Source organism: Rana temporaria, chromosome 11, assembly GCF_905171775.1.
Source record: "Rana temporaria chromosome 11, aRanTem1.1, whole genome shotgun sequence".
NCBI classification, from domain to species: domain Eukaryota; kingdom Metazoa; phylum Chordata; class Amphibia; order Anura; family Ranidae; genus Rana; species Rana temporaria.
This window is the reverse complement of record NC_053499.1, coordinates 148,759,233-148,784,927: the sequence shown is the minus strand read 5'-3', so window position 1 is coordinate 148,784,927 and position 25,695 is coordinate 148,759,233. Positions and strand designations below refer to the sequence as shown.

The 25,695-nt window shown below is 47.9% G+C and overlaps 2 protein-coding genes across 4 annotated transcripts in view; both read left to right on the top strand.

Moving 5' to 3' along the window:
• The window catches only part of LOC120917850 (hepatocyte nuclear factor 4-beta-like), a 67,990-nt gene extending 42,645 nt beyond the window's left edge, over window positions 1-25,345 (top strand). For 2 of the 3 annotated variants that reach the window (XM_040329421.1, XM_040329419.1), the window contains exons 2-10: window positions 2,132-2,303; window positions 8,105-8,199; window positions 9,437-9,543; window positions 16,305-16,460; window positions 18,449-18,536; window positions 20,359-20,511; window positions 20,941-21,177; window positions 21,415-21,531; window positions 23,632-25,345. In XM_040329421.1, coding sequence (XP_040185355.1) covers window positions 2,132-2,303; window positions 8,105-8,199; window positions 9,437-9,543; window positions 16,305-16,460; window positions 18,449-18,536; window positions 20,359-20,511; window positions 20,941-21,177; window positions 21,415-21,531; window positions 23,632-23,762 — 1,256 coding nt within the window. In that variant the 3' untranslated portion in view covers window positions 23,763-25,345. The remainder of the gene's footprint in view (window positions 1-2,131; window positions 2,304-8,104; window positions 8,200-9,436; window positions 9,544-16,304; window positions 16,461-18,448; window positions 18,537-20,358; window positions 20,512-20,940; window positions 21,178-21,414; window positions 21,532-23,631) is intronic. The other variant, XM_040329420.1, reaches the window with a different exon arrangement.
• Window positions 23,887-25,345, top strand: LOC120917851 (MAGE-like protein 2). Its single transcript, XM_040329422.1, has 2 exons — window positions 23,887-23,962; window positions 24,170-25,345. Exon 2 carries the CDS (start codon window positions 24,193-24,195, stop codon window positions 25,066-25,068), a length of 876 nt encoding a protein of 291 aa, XP_040185356.1. The 5' UTR covers window positions 23,887-23,962; window positions 24,170-24,192; the 3' UTR covers window positions 25,069-25,345.
• Window positions 25,346-25,695: the final 350 nt, after the last annotated feature.

Sequence of the window (25,695 nt, the reverse complement as noted above, 5' to 3'; positions counted from 1 at the left end):
CGGACCCCACTGACACACCCAGTTAGAGGTGGAGGACCATTTGCACCTATATAACTTGAGGGTTACTAAAGCAGGCCATACACGGTCGAATTTCGAACAAATTTTCTTTTCAAAATCAAAAAGTTTCTTTCTTTTGTGATCCGATGATGCCACCATTGATTTTCGAAATTCGGCCGACCAAACCTTCAAGTTGCCGGGAATATTCTTTTCTCTCCGGGAATATTCTTTTCTCTCCGGGAATATTCTTTTCTCTCCGGGAATATTCTTTTCCCTCCGGGAATATTCTTTTCTCTCCGGGAATATTCTTTTCCCTCCGGGAATATTCTTTTCTCTCCGGGAATATTCTTTTCTCTCCGGGAATATTCTTTTCCCTCCGGGAATATTCTTTTCTCTCCGGGAATATTCTTTTCTCTCCGGGAATATTCTTTTCTCTCCGGGAATATTCTTTTCTTGCACATGCGCATTTTTTTTTTCTATTACAATTTCTCGCACGATTCTCCCATCGTTGATCAGAAAATGGTTTGGTTTTTCAAAAAATTTCCAACATGTCGGATTCCTCAGATTTGATTGCCGCACGAAAATCGGCTGTTGCTGCAGCCCAATAACGGTGCGAAATTCGTACGAAGATTCTTTGATACGATTTTTGAAAGAAAATTGTTTTTCGAAATTCGAACCGTGTATGGCCGCCTTACAGTAAGTCACAGATGTAGAGTATTGTCCAGAAATCAGGCCAAAGATTACCAGATGGTACTGTATGTTAAATTGGATGTAAACCCAAAATTTTAATTTTATTTTTGATGTCACAATGTAGATTATAAGATTTCCTATCATCTGTGCCCAGTCTTGCCACACAGAGTTACTGTAATCCAGCTCTGAGCAATCCTCTTTTATTGTTCAGTGAAAATTAACAGACTTCCAGATAAAACCCTGTCTAAATAAAAAGTCCTTTCCTCTCTCCTTGCTTCGAGTGACAGGTTATTTACATATCTAGCTTGGACATGTTTATCATATGTTATGTTTATCATAATATGAGGTGATCCACAGCTCATTGTATATTACCAGGATGTGTTATGTGGGGGAGGGGTGGATTTCTCACCTCATATTATGATATGAGGGGGCGGAGCCGGAACCCGGGAACACACCGGCCTGCATTTTTACTGAACAGTGGAGGATGTCATCAATTACAGGGGTTCAGTACATGGGGCACCCAGCCGGACAAGATAAATGCTAGGATGAGTTCCCTGAGCCACCTTTGTATTGTATAGGAATGTTACAGTTTTCTTCTAGTATGTGACTTGGCCCCATTCACACCTAGGCGTTTTTACGCCTGAAGCGCACTGCTCACAAACGCCAGAGGGGAGAATTAACATTATTCCCTATGGTGACTGTTCACACCTGAACGCCCGAACGCCTGTCGCGCGAAGCTCAAACAAGTCCCGGACCTTTTTTTGTCGCGCGTATCGTGCGGTTTGGGCGTATTTGAGCGTTTTTTTTTTTTCCCATAGAAAGTAATGGGAAACGCGCGAATTGAGCGTATCGCGCGACAACGGGCGTTTGCTACGGGCGTTTCGTCGCTTTAATAAATAGAACTTGTCGCCCATGCAGAAGATTAAAAAAATCTACCAACATAGCAACAAGTGATGAAAAGATGATAATTTTTCCTATTGGCTAAAATAAAAAACGCCGAAGTACAAAAACGTCGCACAACGCTGTATGCAAACGCTCAAATACACGCGACAAAACGCCAGAAAAAAACGCCCAAAAAACCGACGCTCAGGTGTGAATGCAGCTTTATAGGCTCTATCACATTTGTGCGATTTGGTCCCACTCCATTCTTTTCAATGGCACTTTGAAAAGGTACCAGCACCACTTCGGTGAGACTTTTGATGCAACTTGGCTTCATTGAGTGTAAAGTCTGATCAAAGTCGCACTGGAAATTGCGCAACTTTGGAGACGAGCTAATGTGAACGGAGCCTAAGTAACAGAGGTCCTTCCTATGGCTGAAGCAGGTATTCAGTGACAACCAAAATATTTTAAAAAATCCTAATTTCCCCAGTCAATGTTCTCTGTTCTGCTGTCCAATTATTTGTTTTTGGGGTCACCAACTGAAATTTCCTCTCGTGTCCTACAGAAATTATTGCAGTGGAGTCGGCGAGCTCAGGCGTGCTCAGCAACGGCGTTGGATCCTATTGCTCTATCTGCGGGGACCGAGCCACCGGAAAACACTACGGAGCTTCCAGCTGCGATGGGTGCAAAGGGTTCTTCCGAAGGAGCGTGCGCAAGAATCACGTGTACGCCTGCAGGTAAGGCGCTGAGCACTAATCTGCATGCTTTTCTCCTAAGCATAAATTCCACCTCCTCCCAGTACAAAACTGCCCCCCCTGCTGAAATCCACCCTCTCAGCACAAATCTTTGCCCCCTCCACAAATAAAAATTCACCCCCCCACCCAGCACAAATCCTTTACCCCTAAATTTTCCCCTCTTAGTACACATCTTCTCTCCCGCACTTCAAATCCCCCCCCCCCTCCCAGCACAAATTTCCCCCCAAATCCCCTCTCTTAGCACAAATCTTCTCCACTATTACCCCTTGACACACAAATCCCTCTAAATCATCACTCTTATCACCTCTCGCACCAAATTTCCTCTACTAGAACAATACTTACTGCCTGCCACCCCTACCAACACACATATACTCCCCCGTAACCTTCTTGTGGTACCCCAACCTCACATGATACCACTGTGCCCAGAGCAACCTCCCCTCGTGCCCACCCCCTGTCCCTGCCCACTGGCTACTGATTGTGAGCAGAGACCAGGGGCGGACTGACAACTCATGGGGCCCCCGGGCAATAGGAGATTATGGGGCCCCCGGGCAATAGGAGATTATGGGGACCCCGGGCAATAGGAGATTATGGGGCCGCCGGGCAATAGGAAATTATGGGGCCCCCAGGCAATAGGACATTAGAGGACCCCCTGGCAATCGATTATGGGGCCACACAGTAAACACACACATACAGTATACACACACACAGACACACAATATACACACACAGTATACATACATACATACAGTATACACACACACAGACACACAATATACACACACAGTATACATACATACATACAGTATACACACACACACTGAGAAGGTACTGGAGAGGCGGGGCAGCTATAATCTTGGGATTTTTAGACCAAAAGGATGTCGTTAAGGGACATTTCAGGGACTGATGTAAAAAAACACAGATTTTTACATACTGTCCCTGGTTTTACTGAGGCTGGCAACCCTGATGGGGCCCCCTAGTGGCATGGGGCCCTCGGGTTGTGCCCGAGTGCCCGAATGGTCAGTCCGCCCCTGGCAGAGACTGAGCTCTCAGTCACTGTTCTGGGAGGGCACAGTGAGCGCTCTCTTAGCAAAGAAAGCTCTGCTACCCATGGACACATAAATGGGGTATGTGGGCATTAAAGCCCACCCTCTTTGCCGCCGCACGTTTGCATTACATGGGCTGTGGGAGGTTAAAGTTCAGAATGTGGAAAAGCTTAGACTTTAAGGTAAAAGCTACAATTTACAGCAATGAGGTTGCACTGGGATGTCTATAGGTTCACAACGGCTACTTTTCAGCCACTGGCTCAGCCGCCGCGTCCATCATCCCTCCCCTCGCTGGCGACCTCTGAGCTCGCTGGCTCCCGTAGCGCTCGCATTCTGCCATATCGCAGAGTCAAGGTTTACACTTGTTTTCCGCTCATTAATTACCGCTAACCCTTCCAAGGCACGGAGAGGGAAATAATCAGTCTGCTGATGGAGCTAATTAGGCGGCGGGGAAAGTGGTAACGAAGAGGAATGAAAGCTTCTGGCTCTATTCATCAGGCCGGGCCGAACAAAGGAAACAAACAGCAACTCTCTGCAAAGCACAAATATTCCATAGGACTAGAGGCAGAAAAGGGGAGAGCGGGGCTCCAGCTGTGGGCCCCCCATTAATAAGGATTGCAATAGGTACAGAGAATCCCCCCATTTGCATTGGCCCATCAGACACCAACTGCCTATAAGTACTCTCCATCCTTCCGACATTGACCAATTGCACTATCCCTCTATATTACTGCAGGAGAATGAAGGTTATAGATGGGCCCCTAGACATCCACCGGGCCCTAGGCTCCTGCCTGTAACAGCATGAAATAAAATGTTGGGGAAAAGCAGCAGAAAACCAAAAAATAAATAAAACAATCCCTTTAAAGTACACATAAAGCTAAGCTGAAATACAATAACCACTTCAGCCCCAGAGGATTTGGCTGCCAAATGACCGGGCCACCTTTTGCGATTCGGCACTGTGTTCACTTACTTCCTTTCAGTCCGGCCCGGGAACAGCAAACTAAATCTCCTGTTCCGCGCGGCCGACCGGACTGCAGGAGGAAGCAGCGGTGCTGCAATGGCTGGCGTCTTAGTAGGCTCTGCAGAGGATAAAGGTGGACTGTCTTGAGCGGGTATAGTAGCGGTATCCTGGATGGTGGGGAGAGGAGTGCTGCCCATACACGTGTATGCAGGCTAGAGAAGATTGTAAGATATCCTAACAAATTATGTAATGTTTTCGGCAGCAATCCCCCCCCCCCCCCGCTTCTCAACTTGAAAATGTGACATTTTTTTTTCTATGCTTGGGGCCCCCAAATTCCTTCAAACGGCCCTGGGTATACCACATTCATTTTACTCAAAATATACTCCCCAATTACACAAATGAGAGCCTCACAGACACACATAAACTTCAGCACAAAGGATCCGTTTTTAATATTTAAATTCTGTCATTACACATTGCTGTGAGCTGAGAACAGGAAACTGAGGCTACAATTCGCACAGGATTACCAAAATTGGACAATAGAAGACTGGAGAAACGTTTCCTGGTCTGATGAGTCTCGATTTCATCTGCGACATTCAGATGGTCGGGTCAGAATTTGGTGTAAACAACATGAAATCATGGATCCATCCTGCCTTGTGTCACCAGTTCAGGCTGGTGGTGGGGGTGTAATGGTGGGGGAGGGATATTTTCTTGGCACACTTTAAACACCACAGCCTACCTGAGTATTGTTGCTGACCATGTCCATCCCTTTATGACTACAGTGTCCCCGTCTTCTGATGGCTCCTTCCAGCAGGATAATGTCACCATGTCACAAAGATCCAATCATCTCACCACCAGGGATGGACTGGCCATTGGGACTACAGGGAGTTTCCCAGTGGGCCGACTTCAGTGACATCAGACCGCCGCCCCCCTCCGCTCCTCTGTCTCTCCCTTCCCGCAGCGCTCACCTCCTCTCCCTCCCCGCAGCGCTCACCTGGGGGGAATAGAGAAGCAGGGGGAGGACCAGAGGAGCAGGAGGGACGACAGAGGAGCATGGGGAAGGGGACAGACAGCTGACTCAACAGTTATGGCCTGGGAGTTTCTCACTTCTGCCTAATATTGTCCCATAAGGGGGGGGCACCAAACTGATTATTTTCCCCTGGTGAAATAATGTCTACCTTCCCCACTGGTACTGCCTATAAAAGTACCAGTACCAGCCGTTTTACTCTAATAATGTAGAACGGCTAGTGGCTAGTGAAGGGGGAGAGGGGGCTTGGGTGGCCGGAGGGGGGGGGGGGGGTTAGTTGCGGGAGTTGTCCGGCCACCATGGGAGAGACCTGTCAAAGTGGGCCAGTCTGGATGAAGCCCAGGGCCAAATTTTTGTCCCAGTCCAGCCCTGCTCACCACTGGACAATGAGGTCCCTGCACTCCAATGGCCTCCACACTTACCACATCTCATCCGATAGAGAACCTTGGCATCATGGATGATGATATCATGTCAATATGGACTAAAATCTAGAAAGAATGTTTCCAAAACCTTGTTGAATCTATTCCATGAAGAATGAAGGCAGTTCTGAAACCAAAGGGGGATCCGGCCCGGTACTAGCACGGTGTACCTAATAAAGTGGCCTGTGGGTGTACTTGCCCATTATGGCAAGAGCTCACGCAGAGCACAGCAGTTTAATATCACATTAACTACTATAATGAGATATAAGCCACACAGGGGGTGCATTGTTTTTATTGTGATGGCCGAAGCAGGAAACTGATTATACATGTGTGTGAGCAAACATGGCACCCCAGTGTACCCATATAAGTACACATTATAATTATCTTGTACATGCCTACCTAATAATAAACATTCTAAATTGCCTTTAAATTCAAACATCTCATGTTAGAGGGGAGTCACCCCCCAATGCGGAATTTTAGATTATTTTCAGGTTTAGTTGTATTTTCTCACAGATTCTTTATCTGACCTCTCTTTGCTCCTCTGTACCCATCGTAACTTTTTTTTATTAACGTTCCCGTCATTTCAGATTATTTTTCCCCCCGGCAGAAATCCAACAGCTAGGCTCAGAGGGTTGTGGGAAAGTATGACGGCTCTAGCTTTTTATTATAGGATTGAGACATCATATGGGTCTGTATGGGATGAGCAGGTGACAGCTGGGATGAAAATTATATAACAGCCATGTGATACGATCACTGACCCCATTACCACCATGGGCGTAGGAACTGGGGGGGACGCATCCCCCCCAGGAAATAATGCGGGGGGGACAGGTATGGTAAAATCCCCCCCAGACAACTATATGTGATACGATCACTGACCCCCCCAGACCACTATATGTGATACGATTACTGACCCCCCCAGACCCCTATATGTGATACAATCACTGACCCCCAGACCACTATATGTGATACGATCACTGACCCCCAGAGCACTATATGTGATACGATCACTGACCCCCCCAGACCACTATATGTGATACGATCACTGACCCCCAGAGCACTATATGTGATACGATCACTGACCCCCCCAGACCCCTATATGTGATACAATCACTGACCCCCAGACCACTATATGTGATACGATCACTGACCCCCAGACAACTATATGTGATACGATCACATACCTCCCAACCGTCCCGGATTTCACGGGACTGTCCCGCGATTTGCAGTAAATCCCGCGATCAGTGCTAGAGTCCCGCGATTCTGCGGACGCCCCCCCCCCCCGCTCAACAACTTCGTTGGGAGGTATGCTCATTTGACCCTCATTCTGAAGTTGAAAAGTTGGGAGGTATGCTGACCCCCAGACCACTATATGTGATATGATCACTGACCCCCAGACAACTATATGTGATACGATTACTGACCCCCCCAGACCACTATATGTGATACGATTACTGACCCCCCCAGACCCCTATATGTGATACAATCACTGACCCCTAGACAACTATATGTGATACGATCACTGACCCCCCCAGACCACTATATGTGATACGATTACTGACCCCCCCAGACCCCTATATGTGATACAATCACTGACCCCCAGACCACTATATGTGATACGATCACTGACCCCCAGACAACTATATGTGATACGATCACTGACCCCCAGACAACTATATGTGATACGATCACTGACCCCCAGACAACTATATGTGATACGATCACATACCTCCCAACCGTCCCGGATTTCACGGGACTGTCCCGCGATTTGCGGTAAATCCCGCGATCAGTGCTAGAGTCCCGCGATTCTGCGGACGCCCCCCCCCCCGCTCAACAACTTCGTTGGGAGGTATGCTCATTTGTCCCTCATTCTGAAGTTGAAAAGTTGGGAGGTATGCTGACCCCCAGACCACTATATGTGATACGATTACTGACCCCCCCAGACCCCTATATGTGATACAATCACTGACCCCTAGACAACTATATGTGATACAATCACTGACTCCCCCAGACCACTATATGTGATACGATTACTGACCCCCCCCCCAGACCCCTATATGTGATACCATTACTGACCCCCCCAGACCCCTATATGTGATACAATCACTGATCTCCAGACCACTATATGTGACTCGCTTATAAGTACTGATTGGTAATTATAAATCTCCAGACATACTACAAGAGATGGTGAGATCCTGGCTGGTGATGGAAGCTCTGTGAGAAGCTCTCTGGCCTCTTGCTGTAATGATGACTCCCTAGTTGCTTTCTCTTGTTACCTGGAATTGCTCCTTAATCCAGACCGCTGTACATGGCACATAACCTGTCACTGTTTTGTCCCCTAGGTTCAGCAGGCAATGCATCGTGGACAAGGACAAGAGGAACCAGTGCCGCTACTGCCGGCTGCGCAAATGTTTCCGAGCGGGAATGAAAAAAGAAGGTGAGTACTCCTCGCTGGGGTGCTGGGACCTCTCACAGCGCCGGTGTCTTTGCGGCACAAGAATTATCTTTTCTTAGCTCTATCTGTTGAAAGAAATCATTAAAATAATTTGGGTATATTGTTGCATGTCAAAGTAATTGTCAGTAAAACTATCAAAGTACTGAAACATTTCCTTGTAATGAAGGGGGTATTATAAGCTGCTTCTGAAGGGGTTAACAGGGGTCCAAATCAACAGGAAAATATTATTGCCTTCCTCTGCATGGCGGTTAACCCGTCTCATGGTTCCCAAGGCCGTATGAGTTTATCTGCCGGTCAATATTAGCAGAGAAGGGCCAGACCTTTAACCCACTTCCTTTTGCTCTTTGAAGTCAGAATTGTATTGATTGGTTGGCCCATATGACGTCACCAACCAATAACTCAACGTGATTGCCTGAAGGGTCAGTTTACTCAGAAGTGAGATTTCAGTGTTCAATGTTAGACAATAAAACCTCAGAACTGTTTTCTCAGAGACCCCAACAGTGAGATGTACCATATCTACCATAGTATCTGCAGGACTGGAGGATCGTCTACACCAGTGGTTCTCAACCTGGGGGTCGGGACCCCCTCGGGGGTCGAATGATGATTTGCCAGGGGTCACCGAATCCTGGGCTGGTCCTGAAGCCCGTATCGCTCTCCCAGTCTTTTTGCGACCACCCAGCAAGGGCTATCCCTGGAGCCTGTGGCCGCCCAGCTGGGCTGTTCCTGGAGCCCACAGCTGCCCACTCAGCCTCTTCGCAGGCTCCCATTCAGTTCACGACATGGCTGGGGAGCAGAGACTAGAGGTCAGCTGACCGGTGAGGAATGGGAAGTGGGAGGGACTGGAGGAGACCCTATCTCCTAATTTCGGCATAGGTGTCACTGCTACGAAACACCACAGAGGAAGCCACTGACCAACATTAAAACATCATCCCAACGGTGAAGCATGGCGGAGGGAACATCATGATTCCGGCTTGCTTTGCCGCCTCGGGGCCTGGACCACTTGCTATCATCGAGGAGAAAATTATTTCCAAAGTTTACCAAAATATCCTACAGGATAATGTCAGGGTATCTGTATTAGTAGAAGTTGGGTGATGCAGCAGGATAATGATGACCCTAGGCATGAAAATAAATCCACCACAGTCTCGTTAATTCTATTCCCTGGGTTAGGGCAAGTTCTGGTACTGAGTTGGCATTACAGATATCACTCTTCTCGTTACAGCAGTTCAGAATGAGCGGGATAGGATCAGCATGCGCAGGAACAGCTATGAGGACAATGGATCCTTATCTATCAGTGTACTGACACAAGCGGAAGCCATAACGCATCAGGTGAGCTGTGCCATGTGACTTGTAATATCCAAATCCATTTACACCAAAAGCTTGGAAAGACAACCCATAAACCCTGTGGCGGCTGGTGCTTACATTTTTTTGGTGGGGGGGAAACAAATTGAAAAAAAAAACATTAATTGCAGCCTCACTGTGCCATCAAATGCTGCCACTGTGCCCATCAAACGCTGCCACTGTGCCATCCAATGCTGTCACTGTGACATCAAATGCTCCCAATGCTGCCACTGTGCCATCCAATGCTGCCACTGTGCCATCCAATGCTGCTACTGTGCCATCAAATGCTGTCACTGTGACATGAAATGCTCCCAATGCTGCCACTGTGCCATCCAATGCTGCCACTGTGCCATGCAATGCTCCCAATGCTGCCACTGTGCCATCCAATGCTCCCAATACTGCCACTGTGCCATCCAATGCTGCCACTGTGCCATCCAATGCTCCCAATGCTGCCACTGTGCCATCCAATGCTCCCACTGTGCCATCCAATGCTGCCACTGTGCCATCAAATGCTCCCAATGCTGCCACTGTGCCATCCAATGCTCCCACTGTGCCATCAAATGCTGCCAATGCTCCCACTGTGCCATCAAATGCTCCCACTGTGCCATCAAATGCTCCCACTGTGCCATCAAATACTCCCACTGTGCCATCAAATGCTCCCACTGTGCCATCCAATGCTACCACTGTGCAATCAAATGCTGCCACTGTGCCATCCAATGCTACCACTGTGCTATCCAATGCTGCCACTGTGCCATCAAATTCTCCCAATGCTCCCACTGTGCCATCCAATGCTCCCACTGTGCCATCCAATGCTGCCACTGTGCCATCAAATTCTGCCACTGTGCCATCAAATGCTGCCAATGCTGCCACTGTGCCATCAAATGCTGCCAATGCTGCCACTGTGCTATCAAATGCTCCCACCGTGCCATCCAATGCTGCCACTGTGACCCCCCCCCCGCCCCCCATCTGCCCGACACTTACCCTGTCTCGGTGGGGCAGCGGGTAACGGAGAACGGTGTCTTCCATGCATCTTCCCCCCTCCATGTGTCTTCTCCCGTCTTCTTCCCCTCCCATCCTCTCCTATGATTGGACGCCTGATAAGCGTCCAATCAAAGCGCCTGACATTTCGTTTCAGCCAATCAAGCGACCGCTAACAGACCCGGTAACCTGATGAGGCTGAGAGGCGGGCCAATGTCAGCAAATCGAATTCCTTTCCGCTTTGCTAACATTGAGCTAAGTGAGAAGGAACGCACAGCGTTGCGCCCGCTTCTCACTTTTTCGGACGCTCCTGCGCCCCTTATGGACGAACCGCCACTGCATAAACCTGACAGGTTCAATTAATAGATGGATAATAAAGTAGAATTTCAGTAGAAGACTGCTCCTTGAACTAATGCTCCCCTCCCAAAATACTCTGCTTATTCCTCCATCTAACTCTCCTCTCCTGAAATACTCTGCACTGCCGGAGGACTCTGCTCCTTCTTCTATAACTCTCCTCTCCTCTCCTGAAATACTCGGCTCTGCTAGAGGACTCTGCTCCTTCATCTATCTATCCTCTCCTGAAATACTCTGCACTGCTGGAGGACTCTGCTCCTTCCTCTATCTATCCTCTCCTCTCCTGAAATACTCGGCACTGCTGGAGGACTCTGCTCCTTCCTCTATAACTCTCCTCTCCTGAAATCCTCTGCTCTGCTGGAGGACTCTGCTACTTCCTCTATAACTCTCCTCTCCTGAAATCCTCTGCACTGCTGGAGGACTCTGCTCCTTCCTCTATAACTCTCCTCTCCTGAAATCCTCTGCTCTGCTGGAGGACTCTGCTACTTCCTCTATAACTCTCCTCTCCTGAAATCCTCTGCACTGCTGGAGGACTCTGCTCCTTCCTCTATCTATCCTCTCCTCTCCTGAAATACTCTGCACTGCTGGAGGACTCTGCTTCTTCCTCTATAACTCTCCTCTCCTGAAATACTCTGCACTGCTGGAGGACTCTGCTTCTTCCTCTATAACTCTCCTCTCCTGAAATACTCGGCACTGCTGGAGGACTCTATATCTTTTCCGTCTCTCACCCATTGCAGTATTGCACCCCATGGGCCAGATTCATAAAGAAGATATGACGGCGTATCTCCTGATACGCCGTCGTATCTCTGAGTCCGGCCGTCGTATCTATGCGCCTGATTCATAGAATCAGGTTACGCATAGATCTCCCTAAGATCCGACAGGTGTAAGTGACTTACACCGTCGGATCTTAAGCTGCAATTCCAGGCCGGCCGCTAGGTGGCGTTTCCATATCTTTTACGCGTCGGATATGCAAATGAGCATTTACGCCGATTCAGAAACGAACGACCGCCCGACGCTTTTTTTTTACGTCGTTTGCGTTCGGCTTTTTCCGGCGGAAAGTTACCCCTGCTATAGCAGGGGTAAGTGCGGCGTATCCTATGTTAAGTATGGCTGTCGTTCCCGCCCCGAGTTTTGAATTTTTTACGTCGTTTGCGCAAGTCGTTCGCGAATACGGCCGGACGTAATTTACGTTAACGACGAAACCAATGACGTCCTTGCGACGTCATTTGAAGCAATGCACGCTGGGTAAATTTGCGGACGACGCATGCGCTGTTCGATCGGCGCGGGAACGCGCCTGATTTAAATACTACACAACCCCTAGCCGAGGAATTTGAATTCCGCCGGGGGAATTACGATACGCGCCGGAACTTTAGAGGCAAGTGCTTTCTGAATAAAGCACTTGCTTCAAAAAATAGCGGCGGCGTAACGTAAATCAGATAGGTTACGCGGATCTAAAGATCCGCTAACCTATCTGAGTCTAGCCCCATATCTCTACATCTTTGAAAGCATTGATCATTTCTGGATGCCAAAATAAAGAAAGATTTGCAGGACTGGCTCCGGTATGCGATGCTCTGCACATTGTCAGCAAACACTGAGGACTAAACTTCTCTGATCTGCAGCCAAATCTAAAGAAAAAGTCAGAAAAACAATAAACTTAGCTGTGTAATGCCTGTCATACAGTGACCTCTAGTGGATATAAACTAAAAGGCATGCAGAAGCTTTATTATCCAATAGTATGTTGTGATGCCACATGCACAGCTTGTGAAGGTGTCAGATGTTCAGCATAAATGTCAGCTTCTCTCCCATTAGGAAATTTTGTAACAACACCTGATCATTGGGAATCCACTTCCTGCACATAATTTAGACCCGGGAACTCAGTGCAAGGATGGTGGGAATCTCAAATAATGGGCACAGCAGGTGTTCAGAAGCAGGGGCGTAACTAGAAATCACAGGGCCCCATAGCAAAATGGGGTATGGGGCCCCCCCAGAGCCGCCCTAGTGTCAATGCAGCGTGACCTGTGCCCCATACAGCGTGACCGGTTCCCCATGCAGCGTGACCTGTGCCCCAATGCAGCGTGACCTGTGCCCCAATGCAGCGTGACCTGTGCCCCAATGCAGCGTGGCCTGCCTGTGCCCAATACAGCCTGGCCTGACTGTGCCCCATACAGCGTGACTGTGCCCTATACAGCATTGCCTCTGCCCAATGCGGCATGAACTGTGCTCAATGCAGCCTGGCCTGCCTGTGCCCAATAAAGTCTGAACTGCCTGTGCCCAATACAGCCTCACCTGTGTAGAGGAAGAGGCAAGCCGGCCGGATCAGCAGAGAGCGGGATTTCCCGCTGTAATAGCTTTCATTTGAATTTCCCGTCTTCCCGGGGCTCATTGTCACATAGCCCCACCTCTTAGCCCAACACTGGAAGTTCTAATGAAAGCTATTACAGCGGGCAATTCCGCTCTCTGCTGATACGGACAGCTCGCCTCTTCCTCTCCTCTCTCTTCCCCTGGCTGGGAGACCATGCCGGCGATCAGGGCCAGTGCAAGGATTTTTGCCAACTCAGGCGAAGGTGCATTTTGCTGCCCGTAACCCGTGTGCGTCATACCGTCTGCAAAGTGCCTCAGTGTGAAAGGGGTCTTAGGCTACTTTCACACTGAGGAGCTTTGCAGGTGCTGCAAAAAAAACTACAAAATAGTGCCTGCAAAGTGCTCTGAAAGACCACACAGATGCAAGCAGCCAATCAAATATAGTACTTGCTCAATATGGATTAAATAAATTAGAATTATGCATAGCCATAGATATAAATAAAGTGATTTGTGCAACAGCAGGTACTACTTGCACAAATCACTTTATTTATGATATCTATGGCTATGCATATTTCTCATTTATTTAATCCATGTTGAGCAAGCACTATACATTTTGGTGGCTTGGCACTGTCTTGCAGTTGGAATCTGGCACACATCATGATGATACAATGCAACATACACATGATAAAAAGCAGAATCAATGCCTATGTGAAATAAAATATTTGCTCAATAACTCAGTTAGCAACATCAACATTTCCAGGAAGAAAAAAATTGAATAGATCTACTTTCCTAGTGAATTACTAGCTTTCTCCTCTGTGTTTTTCTGCTGGAATAGGTGGCAGCTGTCCCTGACACACACACATGATTCATGGTACCTGGCTGGCCTAACCTGCTGCTGCCTGGGCCTGGCTTTGGGGTTTCCGGTTCCCCTAATAGCAAAGTCTCCTCACCTGTCCAGGCTCAGTCCTCCACATGATGGGTACGAGATGAAGTCAAACAAGGCGCGCAGAGGAGGGTAGGCTCCGCCTACTCTAGCTACCCAGCCGAATGACGCTAGTTTGGACGATCACACTATTCACCAAGCATGGGGGCGCCTGTCAACTCGGCTCCTCCATGCTGACAGCTGCTGAGCTAATTTTTTTTTTTGCAGGTGAAAATGTGCTGTGCTGTGCCGCCGCCGGGGCTTGCGGGAGACGGACGCAGCCATAGAAGGACGAGTGGGAATCATTTTAGGAGCATGGAGGTTTTTTTCATGCCGCACCCCCTCCCCCATAGCGCCGATGGTACTTCCCAACATGCATATCACATACACAGACACATTTTCTCTACTGCGGCAGCGGTGGAAAAAAAAAAAAAAAAAAAAGAAAGACTCGGTCAATTTTCCGATGCTCTTATCCTCACCGGGCCCCCCTGATCCTCACTCAGCTGCGGGCCCCATAGCGCCCGCGTGGGTCGCTATGGCGGTAGTTCCGCCACTGTTCAGAAGTATGAATTCAGCACAGGGATAGTGGAAACTCTTGATAACGGGCACAGCAGGTGTACAGACCCAGGAACTCAGCACAGGGATGGTGGGAACCCCTCATAATGGGCACAGCAGGTGTACAGACCCAGGAGCTCAGCACAGGGATGGTGGGAACCCCTCATAATGGGCACAGCAGGGATACAGACCCAGGAACTCAGCACAGGGATGGTGGGAACCCCTCATAATGGGCACAGCAGGTGTACAGACCCAGGAGCTCAGCACAGGGATGGTGGGAACCCCTCATAATGGGCACAGCAGGTGTACAGACCCAGGAGCTCAGCACAGGGATGGTGGGAACCCCTCATAATGGGCACAGCAGGTGTACAGACCCAGGAACTCAGCACAGGGATGGTGGGAACCCCTCATAATGGGCACAGCAGGTGTACAGACCCAGGAGCTCAGCACAGGGATGGTGGGAACCCCTCATAATGGGCACAGCAGGGATACAGACCCAGGAACTCAGCACAGGGATGGTGGGAACCCCTCATAATGGGCACAGCAGGTGTACAGACCCAGGAGCTCAGCACAGGGATGGTGGGAACCCCTCATAATGGGCACAGCAGGTGTACAGACCCAGGAGCTCAGCACAGGGATGGTGGGAACCCCTCATAATGGGCACAGCAGGTGTACAGACCCAGGAACTCAGCACAGGGATGGTGGGAACCCCTCATAATGGGCACAACAGGTGTACAGACCCAGGAACTCAGCACAGGGATGGTGGGAACCCCTCATAATGGGCACAACAGGTGTACAGACCCAGGAACTCAGCACAGGGATGGTGGGAACCCCTCATAATGGGCACAGCAGGTGTACAGACCCAGGAACTCAGCACAGGGATGGTGGGAACCCCTCATAATGGGCACAGCAGGTGTACAGACCCAGGAGCTCAGCACAGGGATGGTGGGAACCCCTCATAATGGGCACAGCAGGTGTACAGACCCGGGAACTCAGCACAGGGATGGTGGGAACCCCTCATAATGGGCACAGCAGGTGTACAGACCCAGGAACTCAGCACAGGGATGGTGGGAACCCCTCATAATGGGCACAACAGGTGTACAGACCCAGGAACTCAGCACAGGGATGGTGGGAACCCCTCATAATGGGCACAGCAGGTGTACAGACCCAGGAACTCAGCACAGGGACAGGGGGAACCCCCTCATAATGGGCACAGCAGGTGTGCAGAGCTGGGAACTCATCAATATCACCCATCCAGAAGCCTGAGTTTCCATCTCTTTGCACTGACCATGGCATCTATGAGTAGTGGTGTAAGCCTGTTGTTGATTCCACAACCCACCCTTCGCCCCCTCTGGCTCGCTCACAGCCAGTAAAATATACAGATTCATACACTGTATGAATCTGTATATTTTCGCCGCTGCCGCCCACTATTCAGCTGGCCGGAAGTTGAGCGCCGGTGGAAGTGCCTATCAGGGCCAGCGGCCTTGTTTTTTTTTTTTTTTTTCGTTTGAGCCCCCCCAAAAATTTTGAGCACCAGCCGCCACTGCTCGCCCCCGTAACTGAGATATCATTTATGTCTTGTGGGGGGCTGACCCTTTGACATTTTATTGACCCTCCTTTTTTCTTCATGTCCCTCCAGTTTTCTTCTCTCAGCCCCATGCACACCGGTGACATCTCCATGAAGAAAGTCGCAACAATCAGTGACGTCTGTGAGTCCATGAAACAACAGCTCCTTCTTCTGGTGGAGTGGGCAAAGCACATCCAGGCATTCTGCGAGCTTCCTCTAGACGACCAGGTGACACCATTACCAATAACTGACTTCCACCCTTTCTATTTGACCAGCTCTAACATTTCACCTAAGGGGCCCCTATACTCAGTTCCAGGGTTTTATCACACTTTATCATAGCTGCTTCTGTTCTGTAGTTATTAAAAAATAAAAATAAAGTAACAATGTTTATAAACATTGACCAAACAGGAGATAGAGAGAAATAAAATAACGTTGTTTATAAACATTAACCAAACAGGAGATAGAGAGAAATAAAATAACGTTGTTTATAAACATTGACCAAACAGTGGCTTGCCGTGACATGTCACTGATCGCTGTTTCCAGGAACAGACGATCAGTGACATGTCAGGGGAAGGACGGGCGATGTTGTGTTTACACTGACATCTCCCTGTTTTTCAGCTCTGTGACCCGATCGCGGGACACCGGCGGACATCCAGTCCGCGGGTCCCGCGGGCACGGTCACGAAGCTTGCAACATGGTTGCGAGCGCACCGCCGGCGCTGGCGTGCCCGACCACACAGCTTGCAAATAAAAGGGGAGGTATATATACGCCCATTTGTGCAGCCGTGCCATTCAGTCAACGTAAAAGTGCGTGCGGCGGTCAGAAAGAGATTGACATCCCGTGCCCTAACATTAACAGGCCAGGCTTTATGTATTGCCCTGGGGAGATGCAGAGTAGAATGCTGCAATCACTGAGCAGCAAATTATTATTATTATACAGGATTTATATAGCGACAACAGTTTACGCAGCGCTTATGTTATCACCTGTGACGTATTTCAGTTATCTTGCAAACCTGGCCTGTTAGTGGGCCCTGAGAACAGGAGTTGATGACCAGTGCTTTAACTGCTTGCCGACCTGCCGCCGTCATTCTACGGCGGCAGGTTGGCTCTCCTGCGTGAGAGAGCCCGTCATACTACGTCGGTTCTCTCGCAGGCTACCAGGGGCGCACGCGCCCCCCGCTCACCCCCGACTCCCGTGCGCGTGCCCGGCGGGCGCGATCGCCGGGCACACGCGATCGCTCGTAAACACACAGCTCCCGGTCCTGTCAGGGGGGGAAATGCTGATCTTCTGTTCATACAATGTATGAACAGAAGATCAGTGTTTCCCCTAGTGAGGCCACCCCCCCCCCCCACAGTAAGAACACACCCAGGCATACTTAACCCCTTCCCCGCCCCCTAGTGTTAACCCCTTCACTGCCAGTGGCATTTTTATAGTAATACAATGCATTTTTATAGCACTGATCGCTATAAAAATGCCAATGGTCCCAAAAATGTGTCAAAAGTGTCCGAAGTGTCCACCATAATGTCGCAGTACCGAAAAAAAACGCTGATCGCCGCCATTACTAGTATAAAAAAAATATTAATAAAAATGCCATAAAAATACCCCCTATTTTGTAAACGCTATAACTTTTGTGCAAACCAATCAATAAACGCTTATTGCGATTTTTTTTAACGAAGAATAGGTTATGTATCGGCCTAAACTGAGGAAAAAAATTGTTTTTTTATATATTTTTGGGGGATATTTATTATAGCAAAAAGTAAAAAATATTATTTTTTTTCAAAATTGGCGCTCTATTTTTGTTTATAGCGCAAAAACTAAAAAACGCAGAGGTGATCAAATACCACCAAAAGAAAGCTCTATTTGTGGGGAAAACAGGACGCCAATTTTGTTTGGGAGCCACGTCGCACGACCGCGCAATTGTCAGTTAAAGCGACGCAGTGCCGAATCGCAAAAAGTACTCTGGTCTTTGACCAGCAATATGGTCCGGGGGTTAAGTGGTTAACACACATATATGAGACAGCAAAGAGGGTGGGAGAATCTCCCTCGTGGGGACAGCAATAAAAACCTGACAGAGTGTCCAATCCGTTTACACTCCTTCCAAAACAAAAAAAAAAGTTTTGATTTTAGTGCCATATTACCAGTATGTGGAATAAAGACCTGTATACATTATGTGTTATTCTTGAATAAACCATCATACTTCCTCTTTCTGCCTGCAGGTGGCACTGCTACGAGCGCATGCCGGGGCCCATCTCCTCCTGGGGGTTGCCAAACGCTCTCTCCCTTACAAAGACTTCCTGCTGCTCGGTAAGGCCAAATTCCCCCTTTGCATAATAATAATAATGAAACAACAATGGATTGTCAGAAAGGTTCTAGGATGAAAATGTGTGACAATGAGAGATGACATAATCAAGCAAATCCAGGTGCCTGTGCAATTCTTGGCTGTGTTCACAAATTTATTGACACAGCTCAGCCCCTGCTGCAGCGTCTCACCTTGCAACTTTCTACAATCACTAGGGGAGGAAAGATTGAGGAAATGCTTCCTCCTGCCTGCAGCAGACGGATGACATCATCTCAGCCTAGGCAGTCTCACTGGACTGGAGCTTAAAGCGTTTGTAAAATTATTATTTTTTTTCTCCTGCAAGGCAAAAGTCATAATGAGCTAATATGCACCGCATATTAGCTCATTATGAAATACTTACCTCGGAACGAGGTGTGTAGAACTTACCTGGTCCACGCCGAGCGAGATATCATCTTGACTCGGCGTGTCTTCCGGGTATCGCCGCTCCAGCGCTGTGATTGGTTGGAGCGGCGATGACGTCACTCTAAAAGTGGTTTTAGAGCAGCTAGAAAACAGCGATAATAAATTAGAATCACTTGCAGAATAGAGCGATAGCGATTTGTGGGAAAATTCGTCATCAAAAAATTAAAAGTAATAATTTGTATTATTATATTATTTGTTATAATTATTTATATGTATTTATTATATTATAATTTCGTGTTTCAAATTTTATTATACCCGGGATGTCTACTAGACTCTTGTTTGGACAGATTTAACCACTTACCCACCGGAACATATTGCTGCCTAAAGACCAGAGTACTTTTTGCGATTCGGGACTGCGTCGCTTTAACAGACAATTGCGCGGTCGTGCGACGTGGCTCCCAAACAAAATTGGCGTCCTTTTTTTCCCACAAATAGAGCTTTCTTTTGGTGGTATTTGATCACCTCTGCGTTTTTTATTTTTTGCGCTATAAACAAAAATAGAGCGACAATTTTGAAAAAAATGAATATTTTTTACTTTTTGCTGTAATAAATATCCCCCAAAAATATATAAAAAAACATTTTTTTTCCTCAGTTTAGGCCGATACGTATTCTTCTACATATTTTTCGTAAAAAAAATCGCAATAAGCGTTTATTGATTGGTTTGCGCAAAAGTTATAGCGTTTACAAAATAGGGGGTAGTTTTATGGCATTTTTATTAATATTTTTTTTACTAGTAATGGCGGCGATCAGCGATTTTTTTTTCGGTATTGCGACATTATGGCGGACACTTCGGACATTTTTGACACATTTTTGGGACCATTGGCATTTTTATAGCGATCAGTGCTATAAAAATGCATTAGATTACTATAAAAATGCCACTGGCAGTGAAGGGGTTAACACTAGGGGGCGGGGAAGGGGTTAAGTATGCCTGGGTGTGTTCTTACTGTGGGGGGGGGGGGGGTGGCCTCACTAGGGGAAACACTGATTTTCTGTTCATACATTGTATGAACAGAAAATCAGCATTTCCCCTGCTGACAGGAACGAGAGCTGTGTGTTTACACACACAGCTCCCGTTCCCCGCTCTGTACCGAGCGATCGCGTGTGCCCGGCGGCGGCTATACGATAGGACGTATAGCTACGGGCTCTCGCCCAGGAGAGCCGACCTGCCGCCGTATAATGACGGTGCGCGGTCGGCTAGTAGTTAAGTGAGTTATTCCTAAGAATTACAGGCCTACAATATAAAACGCCAAATTTCCGTGCAAAATAATGGTACCGCTTTCAGCACCTAAAAACTGAAATAATCATACCGCCAGGGAGGTTAAAGGATAGTGGAGTTTTCTGTTAACCCGTCTTCTCCACCACCAGGTAATGATTTCATCATCCCCATGCATTGCCCTGACCTGGAGATCGCTCGCGTTGCTGTGCGGATACTGGATGAGCTGGTGAAACCGCTGCGGGAGATCCAGATTGATGAGAATGAGTATGCCTGCCTGAAAGCCATCATATTCTTTGACCCAGGTGAGAAGAGGTGGGACCTCTGCAATAGAGGACTACCTTTTAGATGATCATATTTAGAAATTAATTTATTAATATTCCTATTTTGTGGCTTAAAGATTTTCTCCACCCTCGACTGATATTTGAGTGTTAAGTGGATGCTGGAGAGTTAACCATTAATAGTTCCCTACCTCTCAGGAACTTTATTGATGAGTTCCTGGGTGTGTACACTTGAGTTGCCCGATATGAACACTTCCACCATCTCTGGTCATTTGGTGAGACTTCAAGGCTCCGGATTACAAATGGTCTCTCGTTTGTAGCTCACCTTTTATTTATTTACAGGTTCTTATACAATACAATGTGACCGTTTTTAATGTTTGAAACAACATAGCATAACGGCGGATTCCACCTAAAATAATAATTCCAGATTTTGATCATCTCTGTATCCCGTAGACTGTAAGGGCCTGAGCGACGCCAGCAAGGTGAAGAACATGCGCTTCCAGGTGCAGGTGAACCTGGAGGATTACATCAATGACCGGCAGTATGACTCGCGGGGGCGGTTCAGCGACATCCTCCTCCTACTCCCGCCCCTGCAGAGCATCACCTGGCAAATGATCGAGCAGGTCCAATTCGCCAAGCTCCTCGGGATGGCCAAGATCGACAGCCTGCTGCAGGAGATGCTGCTAGGAGGTACAGCGACTGCTCTTGCCAAATATTCTTCTCTATATATTACAGCATGGAATGAGAGGGAGGGGTTTAGACCAAAATGAATTTCACAAAATTACTCATTTAAAATGATTGAGAGAAAAATAAATTATTTCCAGGTGAATGTATAATAAAGATCCAGAATGAGACTCCCTGAAAATTATCTACAATTTCCCATTATTAACAGATAAAGAGGGTTCAGATCTGTCCTTTGTCTTTCAGGATCCACCATGGAGGGGGGTCATTACCTTCACTCAGCTGCACCAAGCCTGGGCATGGACGCAATTCATAGTCATGTCATTCACAACCTGCACTCAGTGATTCATGCTGTGCCATCAGGTACGATCCCAACACTGTGATTGGTCACTATAGAAGGTTAGCTTGCAGGGATTGAAAATGTGTCATTCTCTATCTTCCAATGAGAAGTACAGCTTAACCACGTAAGGACCGGACCAATATGCTGCTAAATGACCCAAGGGGTTTTTACAATTCGGCACTGCGTCGCTTTAACAGACAATTGCGCGGACGTGCGACGTGGCTCCCAAACAAAATTGGCGTCCTTTTTTCCCCACAAATAGAGCTTTCTTTTGGTGGTATTTGATCACCTCTGCGGTTTCTATTTTTTGCGCTATAAACAAAAATAGAGCGACAATTTTGAAAAAAATGCAATATTTTTTACTTTTTGCTATAAAAAATATCCCACCAAAAACATATAAAAAAAAAATGTTTTCCTCAGTTTAGGCCGATACGTATTCTTCTACCTATTTTTGGTAAAAAAAATCGCAATAAGCGTTTATCGATTGGTTTGCGCAAAATTTATAGCATTTACAAAATAGGGGATAGTTTTATTTTATTTATTTATTTATTTATTTTTTTACTACTAATGGCGGCGATCAGCGATTTTTTTTGTGACTGCGACATTATGGCGGACACTTCGGACAATTTTGACACATTTTTGGGACCATTGTCATTTTCACAGCAAAAAATGTGTTTAAATTGCATTGTTTATTGTGAAAATGACAGTTGCAGTTTGGGAGTTAACCACAGGGGGCGCTGTAGGTCTGACGTCATCGATCGAGTCTCCCCTATTAAAGGGATCACTCGATCGATGCAGCCGCCACAGTAAAGCACGGGGAAGCCGTGTTCACATGGCTCTCCCCGTTCTTCAGCTCCGGGACCGATCGCGATGTGGTGGCTATAAACGAATAGCCGCGCCGTCGTCCCGGATCGCTCCCCGCGGGTATCCGACCACTGCATGTAGCGGGGGGGGGGGTCCCGATCGGACCCCCGACCTACGTCTAGGCAGGAACGTACAGGTACGCCAATGTGCCTGTACGTGCCATTCTGCCGACGTATATCTACATGCGGCGGTCGGGAAGTGGTTAAAGCCGTGATAAACCCAAAATCAAGCATTTATTTTATTGCAGCTTACCATTTCTTAGTTGTGATGGCTGCATAGTTTTCTTTTTTAGGCTTTCTTTCTTCTATTTTCATCTGGTGACCTTCCCAGTTCGATCGACCGAACGGGTCGAGGTGGGTGGGTGTTCAGGTGGTTTGTTTGCCGCCACTGGTTATACAGCTGTCCTCATAGCTATTTCTCCTGTAGGTGGCACTATAACCCTAAGTGGCTTAATTATCATTAAGCTGTATCCCTCATAGCTATTTCTCCTGTAGGTGGCACTATAACCCTAAGTGGCTTAATTATCATTAAGCTGTGTCCCTCATAGGGTTATAGTGCCACCTACAGGAGAAATAGCTATGAGGGACACAGCTTAATGATAATTAAGCCACTTAGGGTTATAGTGCCACCTACAGGAGAAATAGCTAAGTGGCTTAATTATCATTAAGCTGTGCCCCTCATAGCTATTTCTCCTGTAGGTGGCACTATAACCCTATGAGGGGCACAGCTTAATGATAATTAAGCCACTTAGGGTTATAGTGCCACCTACAGGAGAAATAGCTATGAGGGACACAGCTTAATGATAATTAAGCCACTTAGCTATTTCTCCTGTAGGTGGCACTATAACCCTAAGTGGCTTAATTATCATTAAGCTGTGTCCCTCATATCTATTTCTCCTGTAGGTGGCACTATAACCCTAAGTGGCTTAATTATCATTAAGCTGTGTCCCTCGTAGCTATTTATCCTCTAGGTGGCACTATAACCCTAAGTGGCTTAATTATCATGAAGGTGGCACTATAACCCTAAGTGGCCTAATTATCATTAAGCTGTGTCCCTCATAGCTATTTCTCCTGTAGGTGGCACTATAACCCTAGGTTGCTTAATTATCATTAAGCTGTGTCCCTCAAAGGACTGGGATTTTATATGTCATTACAAAAACCTTATTTTGAAGCATTCATCATTGAGTTTTTATGTTAATACTGTGAATAAATGTGAAAAAGTCACTCTTGACTGACCAACTTCTCTCTCTCTCTCTTCAGCTTCCCCTAAAACATCCTTATCTTCCCCTTCGGGCAGCGCCGGAAATGACGATTATAAGATCAGCGGGACATCTATGGGTGCAATTTCTCTCATGCCGCGCACCGTCATCGCCAAAAAAGAGATTTTATAGAACATAGAGCAGACTGGAGGAAAACTATTTTGTTTCCAACATTGAACAAAGTTATTAGGAAAATGATGCTACTGAGCTGGAGTGACTCAGCCTGCTGTGGTCTGTACAGCCCCTAGGGACTGCAATACACCGTCCCTCACCATCTCCGGGTACCATCCCTCACCGTCTCCGGGTACCATCCCTCACCGTCTCCGGGTACCATGGCACACCATCCCTCACCGTCTCCGGGTACCATGGCACACCATCCCTCAACTTCTCTGGGTACCATGGCACCTCCTCCCTCACTGTCTCCGGGTACCATGGCGCACCATCCCTTACTATTTCCGGGTACCATGGCACACCATCTCTTACCTTCTCCAGGTACCGTGGCAACCATCCCTTACCATACCCAGGTACCATGGCGCACTATCCCTCACCGTCTCCGGGAACCATGGCGCACTATCCCTTACCGTCTCCGGGAACCATGGCGCACTATCCCTCACCGCCTCCGGGAACCATGGCGCACTATCCCTCACCGTCTCCGGGGACCATGGCACACTATCCCTCACCGTCTCTGGGGACCACGGAGCACCATCTTTCACAGTCTCCGGGTACCATGGCGCACCATCCCTCACTGCCTCCCAGGACCATGGTGCACCATCCCTCACTGCCTCCCAGGACCATGGCGCACCATCCCTCACTGCCTCCCAGGACCATGGCGCACCATCCCTCACTGCCTCCCAGGACCATGGCGCACCATCCCTCACTGCCTCCCAGGACCATGGCGCACCATCCCTCACTGTCTCCCCGGACAATGGCGCACCATCCCTCACTGTCTCCCAGGACCATGGCGCACCATCCCTCACTGTCTCCCAGGACCATGGCGCACCATCCCTCACTGTCTCCCGGGACCATGGCGCACCATCCCTCACTGTCTCCAGGGACCATGGCGCACCATCCCTCACTGTCTCCAGGGACCATGGCGCACCATCCCTCACTGTCTCCAGGGACCATGGCGCACGATCTATTATCCCCTCCAGGTACCATCGCTCACTGTCTCTGGGGACCACGGCTCACCATGCTTCACTGTCTCAAGGGACTGCCTCGCACCATCCCTCAAGGTCTCCAAGGACCACGGTGCACCATGCTTCACTGTCTCCAGGGACCACGGCACACCATCCCTCAAGGTCCACAGGGACCACGGCACACCATCCCTCACTGTCACGAAGGACCACGGAACAACATCCCTCACTCTGAATGCAGCACTGCATTGCATGAGAAGGACATAATTTTTTTACAATTTAAAAAGAACTTAAAGACTTATTAATTTTTTTTAAGGCTACATATCTGGAAGTGATCAGCGTAATGTGTATAGTTCAATTATAATCTCAGCATTCACTTATCTGAGGATGTTTCTATGGCTTGATGTACAAGGTAGCCACTAGAGGGCGACTATCCAAGTCGTTAAAATACCATCATGAAAACATGTAACAGAAATATTGTCACATCAAAAATTCCAGATAAATGTTACAATAACAATACAATGTTTTAAAACCCAAATGTATACAAACACAATTACAAAAATAATATTCTTTCACTTTAAATCTTTTTTACTCCATGTGTTGAGTTCCCGGGTCTGTGCACCTGCTGTGCCCATTATAAGGGGTTTCCACCATCCCTGTGCTGAGTTCCCGGGTCTGTACACCTGCTGTGCCCATTATGAGGGGTTCCCACCATCGCTGTGCTATGTTCCCGGTCTGTACACCTGCTGTGCCCATTATGAGGGGTTCCCACCATCCCTGTGCTGAGTTCCCGGGTCTGTACACCTGATGTGCCCATTATGAGGGGTTCCCACCATCCCTGTGCCGAGTTCCCGGGTCTGTACATCTGCTGTGCCCATTATGAGGGGTTTCCACCATCCCTGTGCTGAGCTCCCGGGTCTGTACACCTGCTG